The sequence below is a fragment of the Pristis pectinata genome, chromosome 12 (assembly GCF_009764475.1).
Source record: "Pristis pectinata isolate sPriPec2 chromosome 12, sPriPec2.1.pri, whole genome shotgun sequence".
Taxonomy (NCBI): Eukaryota; Metazoa; Chordata; class Chondrichthyes; order Rhinopristiformes; family Pristidae; genus Pristis; species Pristis pectinata.
In genome coordinates this window covers 57,296,840-57,318,801 of record NC_067416.1, presented here as the reverse complement: position 1 = coordinate 57,318,801, position 21,962 = coordinate 57,296,840, and the positions used below count along the sequence as shown (strand labels likewise).

The 21,962-nt window shown below is 53.4% G+C and overlaps 1 protein-coding gene across 1 annotated transcript in view; it reads right to left on the bottom strand.

Moving 5' to 3' along the window:
• ipo4 (importin 4) overlaps nt 1-21,962 on the bottom strand; it is a 54,302-nt gene extending 32,340 nt beyond the window's left edge. The window contains exons 1-13 of the mRNA XM_052027890.1: nt 21,748-21,962; nt 17,702-17,788; nt 17,054-17,133; nt 15,526-15,567; nt 14,818-14,947; nt 11,298-11,477; nt 10,778-10,843; nt 9,565-9,666; nt 7,851-7,934; nt 3,980-4,141; nt 3,294-3,347; nt 1,217-1,326; nt 7-115 (exon numbers count right to left, since the gene is read on the bottom strand). Of these exons, the coding sequence (XP_051883850.1) occupies nt 7-115; nt 1,217-1,326; nt 3,294-3,347; nt 3,980-4,141; nt 7,851-7,934; nt 9,565-9,666; nt 10,778-10,843; nt 11,298-11,477; nt 14,818-14,947; nt 15,526-15,567; nt 17,054-17,133; nt 17,702-17,788; nt 21,748-21,813 (1,272 nt within the window). The 5' untranslated portion in view covers nt 21,814-21,962. The remainder of the gene's footprint in view (nt 1-6; nt 116-1,216; nt 1,327-3,293; nt 3,348-3,979; nt 4,142-7,850; nt 7,935-9,564; nt 9,667-10,777; nt 10,844-11,297; nt 11,478-14,817; nt 14,948-15,525; nt 15,568-17,053; nt 17,134-17,701; nt 17,789-21,747) is intronic.

Below are 21,962 nucleotides of genomic sequence, written 5' to 3'. Positions count from 1 at the left end.
TTCTACCTGCAGGAACTCGGAGAACTGTCCCAGGGCAAAGAGCGCTGCGTTACGGACCACCTGGCTCTGGTCCGCAAGGGCCTGACACATGCACTGCAACATGGGATGGAGGTGTCTGAAAGGCCAAGAGTGACAGACCGTCAGACACACTGATTGTGGGGAGACACAAAGACAAATATTCCTTTATATACAGTCCGCTCAGTGTTCACACTGCAGTCCAAGCACTGTTACACCAGGTACTGACGGCTGCTCACACTGCAGTCTACACACTGCAGTCTACACACTGTTACACCCGGTACTGACGGCTGTTCACACTGCAGTCCAAGCACTGTTACACCAGGTACTGACGGCTGTTCACACTGCAGTCTACACACTGTTACACCCGGTACTGACAGCTGTTCACACTGCAGTCCAAGCACTGTTACACCCGGTACTGATGGGTGTTCACACTGCAGTCTACACACCCTGTTACAATGGGTACTGATGGGTTTTCATACTGCAGTCAACACACCCTGTTACATTGGGTGCTGATGGGTGTTCACACTACAGGGTACAGACCCTGTTACACCAGGTACTGATGGGTATTTACACTACAGTCTACACACCCTGTTACAACGGGTACTGATGGGTTTTCACACTGCAGTCAACACACCCTGTTACATTGGGTGCTGATGGGTGTTCACACTGCAGTCGACACACCCTGTTACACTGGGTACTGACAGTTGTTCACACTAGTCTACACACCCTGTTACACCCGGTACTGATGGGTGTTCACACTGCAGTCTACAGGCCCTGTTACATTGGGTGCTGATGGGTGTTCGCACTGAAGTCTACACACCCTATTATACTTGGTACTAATGGGTGTTCACACTACAGTCTACACACCATTACACTGGGTACTGACGGCTGTTCACACTACAGTCTACACACCCTGTTACACTGGGTACTGACGGATGTTCGCACTGCAGTCTACATGCCATTACACCTGGTCCTGACGGGTGTTCACACTGCAGTCTACACACCCTGTTACACCGCGTTGATGGGTGTTTACACTACAGTCTGCAGACTCTGTTACAGCTGCTACTGACGGGTGGTCACACTACAGTCTGCAGACCCTGTAACTCGGGTTGACGGGTGTTTACAACAGTGTCTACCGATCTCGCAGGGAAGGTACAAATGGCATCTCCGGATCACTGGTCACACCGGCTGCACTCACTTTTGGCGGATGTGGTCTGCACAGCCCTCTGCCAACACCGCCATACTCATCAGGCCTGCCTTCCTTTCGTACGGATTCTCACTCCTCAGTGCTGGCTCCATCAGTGGGGTCTGTAGAAAGGAAATGATCGAAAGCAAACTGGTTTAACTGTGACCTGTCACCTTCCCCAAGTGAATTTCTCCAAACTCTATTCTCACTCTTCCTGGCCTGTGATCCCCTAAGGACAGTTTCCCAGAATTTGGTCTCCCAAATGACCATTTTGTTGTAGGAGACTGCTTATCTGTAACTATTTATCGGCACGGTCTTGGATAGTCACCGAAGTTCTCTCCTGATTTGTATTTGGCAACTGGCCTCTCTGGACCACAGTCACTACAAGTCCAGAGCCGGCTCCCACCTGCCCTTGTCCCTAACACTGCTTGTTTCTAGGGTAGTTCCACAGGGGTCAAAGACCACCAGGACCAGCTCTCACCTCAGACAACGGCCCCTTCCCTGAAGTGACAGGGTGGTCAGATTTAAACCCCACACATATCAAATTCTATGAAGCAGAGCTGCAGAGAGATTTCAGGCCAGGCAAGGTAAGTGATGCTAGACTACAGACAGAGGGATAAGTGGCCTTCTGCTCCTCCCATCTTCTTGTTGTCCTCCCCTGTATTTTCTACCCAGACCCATCCATTATTCTGAAAACCCAGCCAGCCCAGATCTTTGTCCAAATTCACCAGCACGATTGGTCTGTTGCCTCCCTCATTCTCTTTGTCAAGGACAGCACGGTAACAGGCTCTTCGGCCCAACTCCTCCATGCTGACCAAGGTGCCCATCTTAGCTGGTCCCACTTCCTTTCGAGCTCTCTGGTACATTGCATATCAGCAGCGGCTTCCCTCTCCAACCCCAGATATTCCCACTGGATCCAACTTGGGTCCTTCTGGACAACTTCAGTTCCACAAGATGGCATCGGCTCCCCACCCCCCCGTTCAGCCCACACGGGTTTGTGGACGGAGCTTGTTCTCACAGGCTGACTTCCCCACTCAGTCCTCTACTGCTGAGCCAAGCCCACTTCAACACGCTTGAGGGTATCAGTCTCAAATCCCAACAGCTTTCAGTGGAAAAGATTCTCATCTCCCCCACGGTCCTCTGCCAATGATTGTGAATCTACGGCCTTTGGGCTCTGATCCTCGTCAAACAGAACAGTGTTTCTCAACAGATTTGATCGGAACCTCTCACGATCTACTGGGTCACTTCTTACCCCTCAGTCCTAACCTTTCCCATATCCCTGGTTCTCGTGAACATCCTGGTGAACGCTCACCATTCCCTCCTAAGTCCTATACGCTTTCCCTGGTGGGATGGCCAGAAACGTTCAGAGGTCCACCAAGCTCCAGCATGAACCCTGTGCCTCTGGTTGTAACGCTATCTAACCTGTGTGTTTATGGAAGCCAAGCTCCCTCTGCTGGCAAATGTCCTGCCTTTGTATTTCTGCCTGCTCCACCTGGCACTTCCCCAACCTGTCCCTTGCTGAAGTGGGTAGCTTGTCCTCGTCACACTCTGGCCAAGCTCCTGGCAAGTGGCAGGGTCTGGTCCGCCAACTGACTGCAGCCGGCTTTCCGGCCTCCACGGCCAACCTGTCAGCCGCCTGGTCCTCACCAGGACTCTGCGTCCCTGGTGTGCTGTGTGACCTGGAGCTCAGCTTTCAACCCTGCAGGTGAGGAACACTGACCTCCTGCAACCCTCCACACACTCCGAGACCCTTCCTCAAGGTATCACCTCCAGGCAACACCTCTCCTTTTTCACCAACATTCTCCACTCAGTCAAGTTTGCCAAACACAAGTTTCCCATCAGGGACCAACTTGCACCCTAGGTTCCTGAGTCCTGATGAACTACATTCACATATTTGTACGGTTGTTACTTTGGCAGCCCCCTCCTGACCTTGCCATGTCTCTCCCAGCTCCCCCATCTTCCGCTGCTCCACACCCCAGAGAATCCCCTCACCATCCCGACGGACGGGTCACTCGACCGTCATCCGCACCACTCAGTGCCCAGGCTGAGCCGCCCTTTCCCGACCTGTCACGGGCAGGTTGCAACTCACCAGCTGGGAGAAAAGCTTCTCTGGAGGCAAGTGCAGAGCCAGCATGTCGATCACCTTGGAGAGAGAAGAGAGACGTTTCAAACCATAGCCAGCTCTGGAGCACCCTCCCAGCCCAGCCCGTTCCCCAGGACACCTTGCTGGGACGGTTCCGATATTTGTGGTTACAGGAGAGGAGAAACCGAATGGGGAATGTACTGCAAACACCAGCTCAGGGAGAAACCAGAGGCGAAGGGCTGGTGAATGTCCCACCCAGCAGGCAGTGCCTTCCTTCAGACAATCTGCTTCAAGGCACCAGAGACACAGGTTCGTCCGACAGTTGCTTCTGTGTCACTCATTGTGATGGGCAACGTGTGTCAGTTACAGTCAAGGGGAATGAAGATCGCCGGTTTCATCTGGACCAAGTTCAATGTCAAGAAACGCCTCCAAAGGTATTGCAATCCTTTTATGAACTACACCCTTCAGTTCGTCCCCTCCCCGGACCTGTCCCCTCTCCAGAACCCTCCCCGCCCCAGTCCCGTCCCCTCCCCTCCTCTCCTCTCCCCGGACCCGTCCCATCCCCTCCCCGGAACCCTCCTCTCCCCGGAACCCTTCCCCTCCCCTCCTTGGACCCCTCCATTTGACAATGCCTCCCTCCTCCAGTGAGATGCCCCCTCCGTCCCCCCCTTTGACCCAGCCGCCCCACCTACCTGTGCCGAGAAGTGTTTTGGGGTCTGAGCTTCTACCTCCTCCTCAATGTCATCGTCCAGGTCCAGGTCCTCTGGATCCATTTCGCCCTCTGGTGGGGCAGTGCACATGATGGGGTAGAGCACATTCAGAATACTGGGCAGAAGCTTCTGTTTCATGATCGCCTGTTGGGTGGGAGCAAATACAGACCCAGTTTAACGTGGTAACCTGCCCTTGGCTGCTGAATGGGAGTGTTTGCAAACATCGAGCCCAGGAAGAGCCGCTGTGCTCGAGGTCCAAGTGCAGGGGCTTCGGCGAGGAGACAAGGTTCAGTAACTCAAGGTCTTTCCTCTTTCTTTCTTTTAACCCGGTCCTAACTTCAGTAATGGAGAGGTCTGTGAGATCAGGGAGAGTTCAAGTGTCCATGACAACTACAGCTGCAGCTCCTCTCAGACCACGTGGATCGGTTGGAGGGGCAGCTGGACTCACCGAGGAGCCGACAGGAGGCAGACGGGACTCTCAGGGAGGTGGTCACACTGTGGGTTCAGCCAGAGAGATGTGGCTGTTCCCCTCCGTGTACCATACCGTTGGGGGAGCAGCCTCTCAGGGGAAAACAACAGCAGCAGCTGGATCAGCGGTGCCACGACTGGCTCTGCCGCAGAGCAGGGAAGGTCAAGGACCAGGCGAGTAGTCATGAGAGGGGACACCAGGTCAGAGCCACGCATGGGCATTCCTGTGGCCACGAGCGAGGATCCAGGATGGTGTGCTGCCTCCTGGATCAAGGACGTCTCTGAGCCAGTGCAGGACATTCTGAGAGGGGAGGGAGAGCAGCCAGAAGTCGTTCTCTAGATTGGCACCAATGACATGGTAGAAAAACAGGTGAGGTTCTCTCCTACAGGGAGTTAGGCAGACCGCTAAAACGCAGGAAATCTGGGGTTGTAATCTCAGTATTACCCCCTGTGCCACGTGTTAGTGAGGGTAGGAAGAGGAGGAGAGGCCAACTGAAGTGCCGGTGCAGGTGGGAGGGCTTCAGCTACTTGCACCATTGGGATCTTCCCTGGGACAGAGGTCTCCTGGACCAGAGGGACAGGTTGCACCTGAACTGGAGGGGCGGGGAGATTTAAACTGGTCTGGCAATGGGGTGCGACCCAAAGTGCAACAGATGAGAAAGTAGAAGCAAGTATAGAAGTTAAAGCGCGCAAGTCCATTTGGCAGGACAGGCAGGGAGCGAGGAAGCTCTGAGTTACTTTAACGCAGCAAGTCTGACGGATAAGGCGGATGAATTCAGGGCATGGATCGGCACATTACAGCTGGAATAGGAACGTGGTCAAGGGATGGGCAGACAGCTCAATGTTCCGGGGTATTAATGCCTGCAGTGTGGCAGAGGTGGGGGCAGGAGAGGAGGGGGAGCTGTACCACTGATTAGGGAGAACATCACGGCAGTGCTTAGAGAGGATATTCCTGGGGATCGTCCAGTGAGGCCACAGAACTCACAAACAAAAAGCAGGTGACTACTTTGATGGGATTGTACTATCAGCCCCACAATAGTCATTGGGAATTAGAGGGGCAAATACGTAACAATCTCAGATAGGTGTAGGAGTAATAGCAGGGGATGTTAACTTTCCTGATATTGACTGGGACTACCACAGTGCTGGGGAATCTGACGGAACATAGGAAACCTACAGCACAATTCATGCCCTTCGGCCCACAAAGCTGTGCTGAACATGTCCCTACCCTAGAAATTACTAGGCTTACCCATAGCCCTCTATTTTACTCAGCTCCATGTACCGATCCAACAGTCTCTTCAATGATGGGGCAGAATCCAGGAAGGTTTTCTGAGGTGATGTGCAGATGGCCCTACTAGGGAGGGGGTACACTCGACCTCCTCTGAGAAAATTGAATTTAGAAGTCAAGAGGTAATGTTGCAGCTATACAGGACCCTGGTCAGACCCCACTTGGAGTACTGTGCTCAGTTCTGGTCGCCTCACTACAGGAAGGATGTGGAAGCCATAGAGAGGGTGCAGAGGAGATTTACAAGGATACTGCCTGGAATGCGGAGCATGCCTTATGAAAGCAGGTTGAGGGAACTCGGCCTTTTCTCCTTGGAGCGACGGAGGATGAGGGGGGACCTGATAGAGGTGTATAAGATGATGAGAGGTATTGATCAGGTAGATAGTCAGAGGCTTTTCCCCAGGGCTGAAATGGTGGCCACAAGAGGACACAGGTTTAAGGTGCTGGGGAGCAGGTACAGGGGAGATGTCAGGGGTGAGTTTTTTACTCAGAGAGTGGTGAGGGCGTGGAATGGGCTGCCGGCAACGGTGGTGGAGGCGGATACGATAGGGTCTTTCAAGAGACTGTTGGATAGGTACATGGAGCTGAGTAAAATAGAGGGCTATGGGTAAGCCTAGTAATTTCTAGGGTAGGGACATGTTTGGCACAGCTTTGTGGGCCGAAGGGCCTGAATTGTGCTGTAGGTTTTCTACGTTTTTATGTTTCTAAATGATTCTGGGCAAGTGGTCGACATGTCAGTGGGGACCACTTTGGGACTAGTGACCTTAACCCCATCCGTTTTAAAACATTTGAAAGATAGGACTTGTCCTCAAGATAAAGTCCGAAATCGGGACACGGCTAATTTCGATGATACGGAAGTTGATTTCGAGAGGTTGTTTGCAGGTAGAGCGACACCTGGCAAGTGGGCGGCTTTTGAAAGTGAGAGGGGGAGAGTTTGGGGCCAGCATGTTCCTGTTAGAGTGAAGGGCAAGGCTAGCACGATTGGGGGAAACAAATTGGTTGACGAGGGATACTGTGGGTCCGGTCAGTCAGGAAGACTGAGGCACTTGTCTGGGATAGGCGGCTGGGACCAAGCGAGTCCTTTGAGGAGTACAAGGGATGCAGGAGTACTGTTAAGATTCTATATTAAGAGCAAAAGGGTAACTCGGGAGAGAGTGAGTGTGGAGCCACGGGATAGGGGCGAGGTCGTAAATGGATACTTCTCGTCTGCTTTTACCGTGGAGGAGATGGAAGCGGTGAGTTCAGGGGAGGCAACAGAGATATCCTGGAGCAAGGAGGAGATGCTGGAGGTCCTGAAATCCATAAGGGTGGATAAACCCCCGGGGCCTGCCCAAGTGTACCCTAGGATGCTGTGGATAGCAACAGAGGAGATTGTTGGAGCCCTGGCAGAGTGTTTTGTGTCTTCCTTGACAATGTTCAAGGTACCGGAAGACTGGAGGTGAGCTAATGTTGTGACCTTACTTAAGAAGGGCAGTGAGGGAGCTCAGAATCCCTTCTAATAAGGGAGCCGGTGAGCCTTATATAGGTTATTAGAAGGGACTCTGAAGGACAAGATTTATTTGCACTTGGGTTTGCACGGCCCTGCGAGAGGCTCGTTTGGACTTTATTAACTGAGCCTGTTCTGAGCTCTGAGCAACAACTGGGCTTTTGGCTGCATCACACCATCCTGGTTTCCAGCACACGAGTAGCCAGCCAATCACACTGCCCCAGACGCAGCTGAGAAGGTGAAAGGTCAGGGTCTGACCCAGTGCCCCAGTTCCTGACCTCTGCCCCGGGACTGGGATAGGGTCAGATCCCAGAGGGTGAAAGGTTAGGGTCTAACCCAGTGCCCCAGCCCTGACCTCTGCCCCGGGACTGGGATAGGGTCAGATCCCAGAGGGTGAAAGGTTAGGGTCTAACCCAGTGCCCCAGCCCTGACCTCTGCCCCGGGACTAGGATAGGGTCAGATCCCAGGGGGTGAAAGGTCAGGGTCTGACCCAGTGCCCCAGCCCTGACCTCTGTCCTTTCCATGACCAGATCCCAGATCCTGATGATCCAAGGACCAACATCTGACCTGCTGCATTGCCGATTCTGCGGGTAATTTTTATCCGAAGTCCCTCTCACCTTTCCTTTCAGTTTGATCAGGAAGCTCACACACGACAGGGCCTTTACGCGGAGGTTGTCCCCCAGAGCCGGGTTAGCTGCAATCTAGTGGAGCAGAAAAGAACGGTATCCTCAGAATTGGAATTGGTTTATTATTGTCACGTCTACCGAGGTCCAGTGAAAAACCTGTCTGGCATACCGTCCCCACAGATCAATTCATTGCACAGTGCATCGAGGTACTACAAGCTTATTATCCAGTCTCAGGTGCTCAGATTTTGTTCTATTTCCTCTTATCCAAATCCTTCTGAGTCCACATCCCCTGCTTCCCTCTTACTTATCGTGCTAGTTATAACCCCAAAACCTCTTCACAGATGTGTTAGACAACAGGCACGGTAGTGTAGCAGTCAGTGTAACACTTTACAGCGCCAGCGACCCAGGTTCAATTCCCACCACGTCTGTAAGGAGTTTGTGCGTTCTCCCCGTGTCTGCGTGGGTTTCCTCCGGGTGCTCCGGTTTCCTCCCACATTCCAAAGACGTACGGGTTAGGAAGTTGTGGGCGCGCCGGAAGCGTGGCGACACTTGCGGGCTGCCACCAGCACACTCTACGCAAAAGATGCATTTCACTGTGTGTTTCGATGTGCACGTGACTAATAAAGAAATCTTATGTTATCTAAATCCACATCGGCTCTGCCCAACCCCATCACCACTTTGTCGATTCTGCCAGTTTCCCGACCGCTGACGCCAGGCTAAGTGACCTGAAGCACCCCCATTTCTCTCTCCTCCCTTGCTTCATTAGTGGGAATGCATTTTGCAATCCCAGGAAAACCTATGGAATTTTGGAACACGACGACCAGTGCTTCCACTACTGTTGTCCCCGCCTCTTTCTGAACCTTGGGATGCACAACATCAGGTCCTGGGGACTTGCTGGCCGTCAGTCCCATTAATTTCAGCTATCCTACGCTAATCTCATTCAGCTCCTCTCTCAGTCTCAATCTGTTCATCTCCACCATTTCCGGGGGGGGGGGGGGGTGCAGTTCAGAGTCCGTGAAGGAAGATACAAAAACATTGTTTAATTTCCTATAGATTTTCTCCTGTCGCAGTCTGTGAGAGACCCACATTAACTTCAGCTAATCTTTTCACTTTTATACGCCCGTAAAAGCTCTTACGGTCTGCTTTTTACATTTCTCAATCAATGACTCTCCTAATACACTTTCTCAACGTGAATCAATTCCTTGGTTCTCTTATTTACTTTGACCTAATACTACCTTTAAGTTGCCGTTTGCCATAGCTGGACCACTGTTCAGTCTTAATCTTCATTAAGACTTGGTTTCAGATTAAACCGAAACACTTTGAGTCTTCCAACAAAACTGTATCATGTTATGGTTACTCCTTAATTATGCACTTTACTAGACATAGAGGTACTTCGTCCACACCCAGGAGGAAGGGCAGCACAGTGAAGTAGATTTAAGCTCCCTCTGCGCTGTCCCGTCACACACTCCACTAGCAGGGAGGATAAACCAGCTTCTACACTGAAGGGATCATTGCTGTGCACTGTGCCTCACCTCAGAGAAGGACGTGGCCACAATTTAGACTGCACGGCCCAGGCAGAAGGGCGAGATGCTGGACATTGCTGGTGCCAATGGAACCATAACCCTAGGTGGGACGGGAAGGACTGGGAAGGGGCATGGAGACAAGAGAAATCCACAGCTGCCGGGCAGCGGGCTCTCGCACTGACCTCCAGGCAGAAATGGACGATCTGTGACAAGTATGGCACAATGATAGATACTTCACTCTCCATCAGTTCATCGAAGACCTCCATCGCCTCACTGGCCTGATCCTGTTGGGAGAGGGGGAGAGAGCTGCGTTAATATATGCTGGCGGCACAAAGCCAACAGATGTCCAGATACCTGCGATGCAGTGGCTGGGACTGAGGAATGCAGGGATCCTCCAGCTGGGATAACTTACTGCCTCTGGATGAACTGCTCAGGGAGAGGTGGCTCAACACTGCCACCTTCAGGGATGGGCACTCCATGCCAGACTGGCCAGTGAGCAGGACCACGGAGAACAAACCACGTAAACTGCTGCATCTAATTATGAGCCCCCGCGCTCCCCTTCCCCTCCCAACGTTAAAATATACCTAGTGCCTCAGGGAGGTCAAGGCATCACACATCCTCCCAGGAAGCAACACATTCCTCAAATGTTCACAGCCGTGACCAAATTCAGATGGAGCCAGTCGCCTAAGCTGGATGATCCGTGACTGGGGCCTCCCTCACCGACCACTGATCCCAACAATGGTGCGGCCAAGACGAGTGCTTGAGGGAACCCTACCCTTGGCCCCGAGCCAGGGAGGGCTGGGGACAGTGGAATGCGGTCAGGATGAAGCATCTCCCGTCAGGAGATTTGGGGTAACGTTGGCAGTGAGTTCACAGGACACCAGCATCAGGCAAGACGAGGAGGATTCATGTCCTGAAATAACCAAGGTAAAAAAAAAAGAGAACGCAAGGCTGATTATTTTCTTGGTTCATCTCCTTGATTGAAACTTCTGCTTTTTCTTCCTTTCCCCAGGGTTGGGGAACCAAGAACCAGAGGGCACAGGTTTAAGGTGGGAGGAGAAAGGTTTAAAAGGGACCGAGGGGCAACTTTTTCACACAGAGGGTGGTCTGTATGTGGAACAAGCTGGCTGAGGAAGTGCTTGAGGCAGCTAAAATAACCACATGTAAAAGACACTTGGACAGGTACACGGAGAGCAAAGATTCAGAGGGATGTGGGCCAAATGTGGGCAAATGGGCAGCACGGTCGGCAGGGATGATCTGGGCCGAAGGGCCTGTTTCTCTGCTGGATTACTCTATGACTCCAGCACGCTACAAAACTGGTCGGAAGAGACAGCAGGGTGACTGAGGGGTTCACACGTCCACAGGTCACAAGGAGCTCGCCCACGGTCTCCTCACCTGGTTGTGCTGGATGAGAGTCTGGATGGCGACCAACAGCTTTGGGATCACGGGACGCATCATGTTCTGCAGAAGGAAGAGAAGCAAACGTGTCAGCTCACCGCACACTGTCGGCTGCCCACCTCAGAGCTGGGCAGTAACGGACGTAGGACGTCACAGTTCCAACACCTCAGGTCACTGGCGGGGCAGTTGGTGGATCACCGGCAGACACTAACTGTGTTCTTGAGGTGGAAAGGAATAAGCAATGTGCATCATTGGGTCAACACTGACCAGGTGGGCAGTTGGTCCATTTCTGTGCTGGAATTTCAGCGAACCATGAATTGGTAATGGCACAGAAGGCCATTCAGCCCACTGAGTATCTGCGGGCCCTCTGGATCCACTGCTAACAAAGGCACAAACACAACTGGAGGGCTCCATCGTCTCCAAGGGATCGGCACGGCCAAGGTGCACGTGGTCCACGACTGAGCCTGCTCACTGGATGGTCAGTGCAGGTCCTAGCCCACAGTTTGATGGCACTCACCATCTCGTCGGTCCCCATGTACGACACCACAGCAGTCAGCGTCTGGATGGTGTAGAAGACCACGAGAGGGTTGCTGTGGTCCTCCAGGGTTTGGTGGAAGAGCCGCATCAACTCTCGGAAGTGGCGCTTGAAGGACTCGGTGCTGATGTCCACAACGGTGCTCAGCAGCAGCATCCCGACCTGAGGAGAGCAGACAGAAGATGCAGCAGTCACTGGCCCGCCCATCACAGCTCCTGTCTCCATCACGTGGTCCAAACCCCCCCACTGCCTGACATCCCCCCCGACCAAGCTGGGTCTAACTTTGGGGCTGGACACCAGGGGAAGAACGTCCCTCGGTCTAGCCTGTCACCCTCTTTGATCATCTGAAACGTGCGCGGGGTGGGTCGCGCGGAGGATCTCCTGGTGTGTCTTCTCCTGGGCCTGGCTGAGCCGGCCATCCACGGGACAGCCGAGGATTCTGGCCGGTCCGCCTGCCTGCCCGTCTTTCGGGCTCGCGTCCGTGTGTGGGTGTCCTCGGAGAGGGGGGCGTGCGGTCTCCACGGGCACCCTGGTTGAGTTCCGCGCTCGGTGGACCCCTCAGGGGATGGTGTGTGTCGTGGACGGAGAGAATGAGATTCTTCTGTGAAGTGTTGTGTGGTGCGTTTCGCGGGCCAGCAGTTCACGTTATTTTGCTGTAGTTGTGTAGCTGCTAGTTTCTTCTTTTCTCTATTAGGTGTAGTGTTTTGACACTGGTTGTCTTTTGTAGAGCTTTTAGTTAATACATGTTTATATATAAAAAAAAATCATCTTAAACATCACAAACACAAATCAAGAAACTGGAGATGCTGGAAGTCTGAACCAAAAGTAGCAAATGCCGCATCTGTGGGAAGGGAAACAGAGTCAAAGACCCTTCCTCAGACCTTGCTGATCTGCTGAGTGTTTCCAGCATTTTCCGTTTTGATTTCACTAAGAGCACGCCTTAACTTTCAGCACACAGGGGAATGCACATTTAGTCTGTCTGACCCCTAGTCAGAACCACTCCAGCCGCGCTATCTTTCCGGCTACTCCAGGGACGTGTGGAAACCACAATCCGTCAAAGGGAGGGAAAGTATCAGTGCAGGAGGAGGGCACAAAACTTCAGCACTGAAGCTCCCTGCTGCGCAATATTCCACTGAGAGTCTGCATCAGGCCTCAAAATGTCATCAAATTACTTGGTGGGAATCAAAGACAACACGGTTTTACCCAGCTGGCAGTCCCACCTGTACAACTGGAACAGATGCAGGGGAACAGCCACTTGAATTTGTCCACCCAAAGGTAAATGCACATTAGCAGCAATTTACGGGCACTGGAGTCAACATTATACCTAATGGCTAATCCAAAGGTGGGTAAGGAGCAAGTACACCAGCAAGCTCATGAGAGTCACAATCTCTGCACTTCTTGGTCAGAGCCAGCCAGGACTCACCTCTCCCCTAAAGGGAGGTTCGACTCCAGCTGTATCGATCCCTCTCAAAGGGACGGGACTGCTTTTCCTTTCTATTGAAGACAACGATAAATAGAATCATAACTTCCCCCTTTTAATCCATTCCTGCACAGGTTTCGAATGCAGCTGACGTTCCTTATCCATCCCCAATTACTCTTGGACTGAAATGAAATGTCAACCGTACAATGAGCTTGGAGGAACATGTCGGCCGGAGCAGGTACAAATTGCAGACCTCTCTCACTGAAAGACAGTGGTAAACCAAGTGGGGCTTTAACGACAATACGGTCTTTTTATGGTCACCGTTACTGGAATGGCTTTACTTCCCGATTTAGTTAATTCTTGAATTTAAATTCCCCAGTTGCCATGGTGGGATTTAGACTCACGTCTCCGGATCAGAACTCTGTCAGCTAGTCCGGTAACTTAGGGAAACAGATGTGGGCATCTAGATGAAAAAACAACAAGACGCTGGAGGAACTCAGCAGGCCAGGCAGCATCCGTGGAGGAAAGCAGGCGGTCAACGTTTCGGGTCAGGACCCTTCTTCAGGACTGAAGATAGGAAAAGGGGAAGCCCAATATACAGGAGGGAAAAGCAGAGCAGTGATAGGTGGACAGAAGAGGGGAGGCGGAGTGATAGGTAGATGCAGGTAAGAGACAGTGATGGGCAGGTGCAGGGGAGGAGGGGAGAGCAGATCCACCAGGGGATGGGTCACAGGTAAGGAGGCAGGCACTCCATGGGGGGAGGGGAGGAGAGGGAAGAAAGAAGGAATAGGTGAGGAGAAAAAAGAGAGAGGCTAGGAAAAGGAAGAAAAGAGGCCTGGTGGGGGGTGGGGGGGGTTACTTAAAGCGGGAGAATTCAATGTTCATGCCGTCAGGCTGCAAGGTCCCGAGACGGAAAATGAGGTGCTGTTCCTCCAGCTTGCACTTGGAATTCTCCTGGCAGTGGAGGAGGCCGAGGACTGACATATCAGTGATAGTGTGGGAGGGGGAGTTGAAGTGACCGGCAACGGGGAGATGCAGGTCGCGGTTACGGACGGAGCGCGGGGGTTCTGCGAAATGGTCACCTGGTCTGCGTTTGGTCTCACCGATGTAGAGGAGGCCACACCTGGAGCACCGAATGCAGTCGATGATATTAAGGGAGGTGCAGGTGAATCTCTGTCTCACCTGAAAGGACTGTTTTGGTCCCTGGATGGACGTGGTGTAAGGGTCAGGTGTTGCACCTATACTGGGGGCAGTGGAAAGTCCCTGGGGTGGGAGTGGGATGGGTGGGGGGGGGGGGGGAGTGAACGAGGAGGTTGCGGAGAGAGTGGTCCCTGCAGAAGGCAGACAGGGGTGGGGAGGGGAAGATATGCTCGGTGGTGGGGTCCCGTTGGAGATGGCGGAAGTGGCAGAGAATGATGTGTTGGATACGTAGGCTGGTGGGATGAAATGTGAGGACAAGGGGGACCCTATCCCTGTTGGGTCTGGGAGGGGTGGGGGTGAGAGCAGAGGTGCGGGAAATGGCAGAGACGCGGATGCGAGCTCTCTCCACCACAGTAGGAGGGAAGCCACGGTTTTAATTACGATGGGTACTGTCCCCTAGATAAATAATAGGTGAGAAGCACACATTTCCTGCAGCTACCTCAGTGATTTCATTCTCACTGGCAGGGTAGGGTCTTCATTCTCCCTGCATGCAACAAGATTTCCTCATTAAGAAAGGGACCTGAGGGGCAACTTCTTCACCTGGAGGGTGGTCCGTGTGTGGAACGAGCTGCCAGAGGAAGTGGGTGAGGCAGGAACATTAACGACATTGAACAGACACTCGGACAGGTCCGTGGATGGGGAAGGTTTAGAGGGGCGTGGGCCAAAGGGACTGGCTCAGGTGGGCCTTGGTCGGCACAGATAAGTTGGGCCGAACGACTCAGCGGCTCTGCCTGAGGGTTGCCGAGGAGCAGCGCTTACACAGCGTTTCAAATGTAGCTTTGCTTGCAGCATGCCATCTTAACCAGCTCCATTTTAAGCTGACAAAATCTGTACCGTCCATGCAGATTCTTACAACACCACCTCTCACAGCCATTCACACACCTGCCTCTCTCCTGGATTGCTGCTCTTGGTCCACTGAGTTATAAACTGAAGTAGTTGGGGCCATTTCTCTGGCGTTTCGTGCTTGACGATGATTGCAGCCAGCTGGGCCACCGAGTGCCGAACCTTGTGCCTGGAAAAGGGAACAAAGTGAACGTGAGGAAGTGCTGGCTTCAACTTCCCGACACATCTCCCGCACTGAGACGTACCCGGACTACCTCCCTCTGCACTGTCCCATCACACACTCGCGGGGTTAGATGCAGGACCAGGCTTTCTCCACTTGACTAGTTCTACATTGGCACATTCAAAATCCTTTTCCATGTTAATTCTAAACGTTAAGATCGCTGTTCTCTAGATGCTTCCCCACTGAAGCTCCTCTCTGCTTCTCATTAAAGCCCAAGTTCTTTCCCGGTTGTGAGTTACGGATGCGGGATTGTACGTCGACATTATTGTCTTCACGTAAATGCTTATTTCGTGATGCACGTACATCTATAATTGAAAACGTGGATGATGCCAACGTTACAAAAAGCCTTTCTGTCAGACACTGCATCCTGTCCCCGGCAGTGAGCCGCAGTACTGTGCTCCCTGCTCACGTTCTCACTACCACCACACCGATTCCAATGCAGTGCCACTCTTCCACTCTGCACGGTTCACAAGTGGGTTTCCCAAAGCCCCTCAAAGGCTGGATACAACAACAATTTGACCACTTACTCATGTTCCTGCTGGAGAGACTGCAAAACCACTGGCTTCAAACTGGAGGGAAAGAAAACAGAGAGAACATCCGATAGCACATACAACTAGGATTCAATACAAGCAAAGTATACGGTCCCATTAAATACACCCAGGGCTGGGACAATACTGGCTAGGTGCAGTAAAACCCCCACTGCACCGTCTCATCTGGCACTCTCAGGGTCAGACACAGGGTGAAGCTCCCTCCACACAGTCCCATCACACACCCCCGGGGTCAGACACAGGGTGAAGCTCCCTCCGCACCGTCCCATCACACACTCCCGGGGTCAGACATAGAGTGAAGCTCCCTCCCCACCGTCCCGTCACACACTCCCAGGGTCAGACATAGAGTGAAGCTCCCTCTACACTGTCCCATCACACACTCCCAGGGTCAGACACAGGGTGAAGCTCCCTCCACACCATCCCATCACACACCCCCGGGGTCAGACACAGGGTGAAGCTCCCTCTACACCATCCCATCACACACTCCCGGGGTCAGACGCAGGGTGAAGCTCCCTCCGCACCGTCCCATCACACACTCCCGGGGTCAGACATAGAGTGAAGCTCCCTCTACACCGTCCCATCACACACTCCCAGGGTCAGACATAGAGTGAAGCTCCCTCCCCACCGTCCCGTCACACACTCCCAGGGTCAGACATAGAGTGAAGCTCCCTCTACACCGTCCCATCACGCACTCTCGGGGTCAGACACAGGGTGAAGCTCCCTCCGCACCATCCCATCACGTACTCTGAGGGCAGGGACAATATGATTTAGATACAGTGAAGCTTCCTTTACACTGTCCTGGCATACACTCCCAAGGCTTACTGACTCAAACAAGAGTACACTTTTCTATAATAGGGCTCATCCTTACTTAAATTACTTTAAAGCCACGCCCTCTTGTATTGAGCACTGGTGCCCTGGGAAAGAGGTGCTGGCTGTCTACTCTATCTATTTCTCTTAATATTTTGTACACCTCTGTCATGTCTCCTCTCATCCTCCTTCTCTCCAATGAGTAAACTCCCTTAGTCTCTCCTCATAATGCATACTCTCCAAACCCGGCAGCATCCTGGTAAATCTCCTCTGCACCCTTTCCAACGCTTCCACATCCTTCCTATAATGAGGCAACCAGAACTGGACAGAGCACTCTTTCACTTCCTCAGGTCCTGCTACCTCCCTCCAGTCGGACACACAGAATCGTTGAATCAGACAAAATGGGACTGGCTTACCGATAGTTAGGTATTAAATGCAGGCTTGTCACCAGTATCAGAAGAGGAATCCCTCCCCTCCCCAACCAATCCACCTTCCCCAGGGTAATTCCTTACATCTGACCCTGTGTACCAGAGGGTGAAAGGTCAGTGTCCGACTCCCGACATATCACTTCCCGTGGAGCGTGGAGCCCATCACTTTCTCCAGGTCCCAGACAATGAGAGGCAATAACCCCCTCAGTTAGAAGCCAGTTAAGCAACTGACACTTCTCACTTGGATTAAGTTTAAAAGATCAATCACGTACTTCTCCTTAAGATCGACTGACAGTTTCTTCCAGTGTTTAGCAACTCTCCTCCTCACGAGCACTGCGGCAAACTGGCGGATCTAGAGCAGGCGGGGGAGAAAAGGATGAGCTGCCGATAGCTGGAGCAGAGGGTGAAGTGAAAGGCCCCCGGAAACCAAGCAGTGCAGGGCTGAAGCAGGTTCCACATGTGGACCAACAAGGGGTTACTGCACATGGAGCCGACAGTAGGGTCAGCACATGGGAAGGTCTTCACGTCCCCGCAGCCCCACGAAAATCATCTCTCATCAGCCGCATCCCACAATCCCAATAAGCTCACGGGAAAAGAAAGGAGAGGGTGAAGGTGCAGACGGGTGCAAAGAGGGAGAAGGGGAGAGCGAGGGAGGGAGACACCCATTTAATCCCACCACTCCTGTCCTGCAATTGTTTTGCTTCCTTTTCCAGAACTGACAAATTTTAAAATTTTGTATTGAATCTGTTTCCAAGACTCTCCCACATTGCCTTTGAGGTCAATTGTTTTATGGGAATTTTATCTGCTTTCCCCTTCCGGTTTGTTTACCAATCCCCTTAACTCTGCATCCTTGACCGTCCTGGCCCTGGAAGAAGCTTGCCCGTATTAACTCTGTCCGAAGGAAGTCTCAGGCTCTTTACCTGAGGGTTTGGCGCAGTGGTTAGGATCGTGCAGAGAGCAGGGACCACTGACGGATCCTTAAACGCCTCCTTCAGCTGAGCTGTGGCCTGTGGACAGGAGAAGAAGTGATTTACACAATCCACAGCACAGTGAACCATGCCAACTAGTGGGCCTAAAGAACAAACTAGTGGGCCTAAAGGTAGACAAGTCCCCTGGTCCTGATGGGATGCATCCCAGGGCACTGAAAGAAAAGGCGGAAGTTATAGTAGATGCACGGGATAATTTGTCAAAATTCTCTGGACCTTGGGCAGGTCCCGGTGGATTGGAAGACAGCTGATGTCACGCCGCTGTTTGAAAAAGGACGTAGGCAAAAGGCGTGTAACTGTAGGCCAGTGAGCTTATCGCCTGTAGTCAGGAAAATGCTTGAAGCTGTCATTGAGGAAGAAATAGTGAGACATCTGGAGAGAAGTGGTTCCATCAAGCAGACGCAGCATGGGTTCAGGAGGGGCAGGTCCTGTTTGACAAACTTACTGGAGTTCTTTGAGAATATAATGAGTGCAGTGGATAGAGGGGAACAGGTGGGTGTCGTATACTTGGATTTCCAGAAGACGTTCAATAAGGTGCTGCATAAAAGACCGATCCATAAGATAAGGATGCGTGGAGTTGGGGGTAACGTATGAGCGCGGACAGAGGATTGGGTAACCAACAGAAGGCAGAGAGTTGGGATAAACGGGTGCTTCTCTGGTTGGCAATCAGTGGTGAGCGGGGTGCCGCAGGGGTAGGTGCTGGGCCCTCAACTGTTCACGATATACATTAACGATTTGGAAGAGGGGACCGAGTGCAGCGTATCTAAGTTTGCTGTTGACACTGAATTGAGTGGAAAAGCAAATTGTGCAGAGGATGCAGAGAGTCTGTAGAGAGATATAGATAGGTTAAGTGAGTGGGCAAGGGTCTGGCAGATGGAGTACAATGTTGGTAAATGTGAGGTCATCTACTTTGGAAGGAAAAAGGGAAGGTCAGATTATTATTGAAATGGTGAAAGATTGCAGCATGCTGTTGTGCAGAGGGAGCTGGGAGAGCCTGTGCATGAATTGCAAAAGGCTGGTTTGCAGCTGCAACAGGTTATCAAGAAGGCAAATGGAACGTTGGCCTTCATTGCTGGAGGGAGTGAATTTAAGAGCAGGGAGGTTATGCTGCAACCGTACAGGGTACTGGTGAGGCCGCACCTGAAGTACTGCGTGCAGTTTTGGTCTCCTTACTTGAGGAAAGATATACTGGCTTTGGAGTCGGTGCAGAGGAGGTTCACCAGGTTGATTCCGGAGATGAGGGGCTTAGCCTTTGAGGAGAGATTGTGTCACCTGGGACTATACTCACTGGAATTCAGTGGAATGAGAGGGGATCTTATAGAAACATATACAGTTATGAAAGGGATAGATATAGAGGCAGGAAGGCTGTTTCCACTGGTAGGTGAGCCTAGAACTAGGGGACATAGCCTCAAGAATAGATTTAGGAGGGAGATGGGGAGAAACTACCTTTCCTATACAGTAGTGAATCTGTGGAATTCTCTGCCCCGGGAAGCAGTAGAGGCTACCTCATTAAATATACTTAAGACAAAGTTAGATAGATTTTTGCAGAGTAGGGGAATTAAGGGTTACGGGGAAAAGGCAGGTAGGTGGATCTGAGACCACGGCCAGATCAGCCATGATCTTATTGAATGGCGGAGCAGGCTCGATGGGCCGGATGGCCTCTTGCTGTTCCTATTTCTTAGGCCATTCTTAACTCTCCAGATGCTTCCCTTCCTTTCTCTCCTGTGTATATCGATCCAGCTTCCCCATCAATGCATGGACATTGTTCAACTCAACCACTGACTGTGGTGCTCAGCTCCCCACACGAACCATTCCTCCTGAGAGGCTGGTTCCTCAGGCCTCAGACCCTAGATCATTCATCAGGCACTGAGGAGCAGGAATTTCTTCCCTCAGAGGGGGTTAACCTTTGGAACTGTGCTCCAGAGAAGCTGTGGAGCCTCCAACACAGCATGTTGGGGGCTGAGGTCAACAGATTTGTGTGATTGAGGGAAGCAGGGATTTAGAGATTTGATGATGCAGTGAATTCAAAGGTCGGGTGGATTATCATACAGAATCACAAGCATGGTTACAGCATGCAGCCCATCAACTCCATACCAGTTCAATGGTAGATCCAGTCACCCTGTCTTTTCCCCACACCCTGCACATTCTCTCAGTTCAGACTTTTATTCCCTCCTGTTGGAACAGTATAATCATATCCTCGTCTGCAACTCCCCGGCAGTGCCTCTGGACTCTGACCACCCGCTGCAGAAGAAGCTTCCTCCTCACCTCACCTCCAATGTTCCCAATCCCCTTCACTCTGTGCTCCAGGTCCTCGTCCCCTCCACCAACATCCCTCTCTCCCCACCCTCCCTGGTAGGAAAGACCTCTGTCAGGTCCCCTCACAGCCCCTTGAGTGGCCAGAGCACCACCCACCTGCATGATCCCCACCGTTCGGGCCCTGCCATCTTCTTGCAGCTCCCGTCGGGTAGGAGGTACAGAAGCCTTAAGTCCCCACACAACCAGGTTCACGGATAGCGACTTCCCTTCAACCATTCAGTTCTTGAACCGACCGGCACAACCCTGATCACTGCCTGTGTATTGCTGCTCTATGACCACATTGCACTATAATGGACCTTGATTTTTTTGTTCTAATTGTTTTTTTTTGTAAAAATTGTGCATAATTGATGTTTTTCTTGTGAATGCTGCTTTTGTGATGCTGTGTGCCTGTGATGCTGCTGCAAGCAAGCTTTTCATTGCATTTCATTTCATTCATGTAACAATAAACCCAGCTAGTCCACCCCATCACTGCCTCTCATCCCAGCTGCCCCCAGACCCTTCCTGTCTCTGGCCAGAAGTGGATAGAATCAGAATATTTACAGCTGAACTCAGCGATTGTCACTCAGTCCCCCCACTGCACCCTGCCTTTGCATCTTCCACCACTGTCATAAATCATTGGCACCAGCGGGTGGTATCACCCCCACACCAAACACTGATATACTCCCAATTACCCCCAGGACCTGCGCCAGGTGCCTCCCACCGACTGCCCCAAGGCTGCTTGCCCCGCCCACTGCACCCAGGCCCCGCCCCTGCATCCCCAGACCCCGCCTCTGCACCCCAGGCCCCACCCCTGCATCCCCAGGCCCCGCCCCCTCCATCCTGGCCCTGCCCACTGCACCCCCAGGCCCCGCCCCTGCACCCAGGCCCTGCCCACCTCACCCAGGCCCCGCCCCTGCATCCCCAGGCCCCGCCCCCTCCATCCCGGCCCTGCCCACTGCACCCCCAGGCCCCGCCCCTGCACCCCCAGGCCCCTCCCCAACATTGACCTGGGCCCTAGGCCCCGCCCCTTGATTGTCACAGCCCCTGAGCAGCCCGCTGGCCCCGCCCCGCTGTCCATTGCCATCACAAGCCGCTATGCCCCGCCCCTCCCAGTATGTCACCCAAGCCACGCCCCTGATTGTCTCACGCCAACACGATACCCCGCCCCCTCACTGTCATTGCCCCCGGCCCCGCCCCCTCTCCCCGGCCCCTCCCCCGCATTGTCCCCGGCCCCGCCCCCACTGTCCCCGCCCCCCTGTCCCCGGCTCCTCCCCCGCATTGTCCCGGGCCCCGCCCCCTGTCCCCGGCCCTGCTCCCACATTGTCCCCGGCCCTGCTCCCACATTGTCCCCGGCCCCACCCCCTCACTGTTATTGCCCCCGGCCCCGCCCCCGCATTGTCCCCGGCCCCGCCCCCACTTTCCCCGCCCCCCTGTCCCCGGCTCCTCCCCCGCATTGTCCCGGGCTCCGCCCCCTCATTGCCCCTCCCCCGTATCGTCCCAGGCCCCGCCCCCTCATTGTCCCCGGCCCCGCCCCCTCATTGTCCCCGGCCCCGCCCCCTGTCCCGGCCCCGCCCCCGCCGCGCGCGCGGCCGTTTGAAGGGGCTCGAGCGCCGCCTGACAGTTGGGCTGGAGGGACCGCTCGGCCCGTCCCTCCCCTCCCCTCCCGGCCCCCGGCCCCGCCTCACCTGCTGGATCAGCGCCGTGTCGGGCTCCAGCAGGTTGTTGAGGATCTTCTCCAGGACCTCGGCCATCGCCGCCCCGCTTCCCTCAGCCGCTCCTCCGCTCGCCGCCTCCGTCACCCTCGCCGGTGCCCGGCGCCGCGCAGCCTCTCCCGCCGGCAACGTGCTTCCGACTGGCGGCCGCCTCCCCTCCCCCTCCCGTCGGCGAAGAGCTGCCGTCT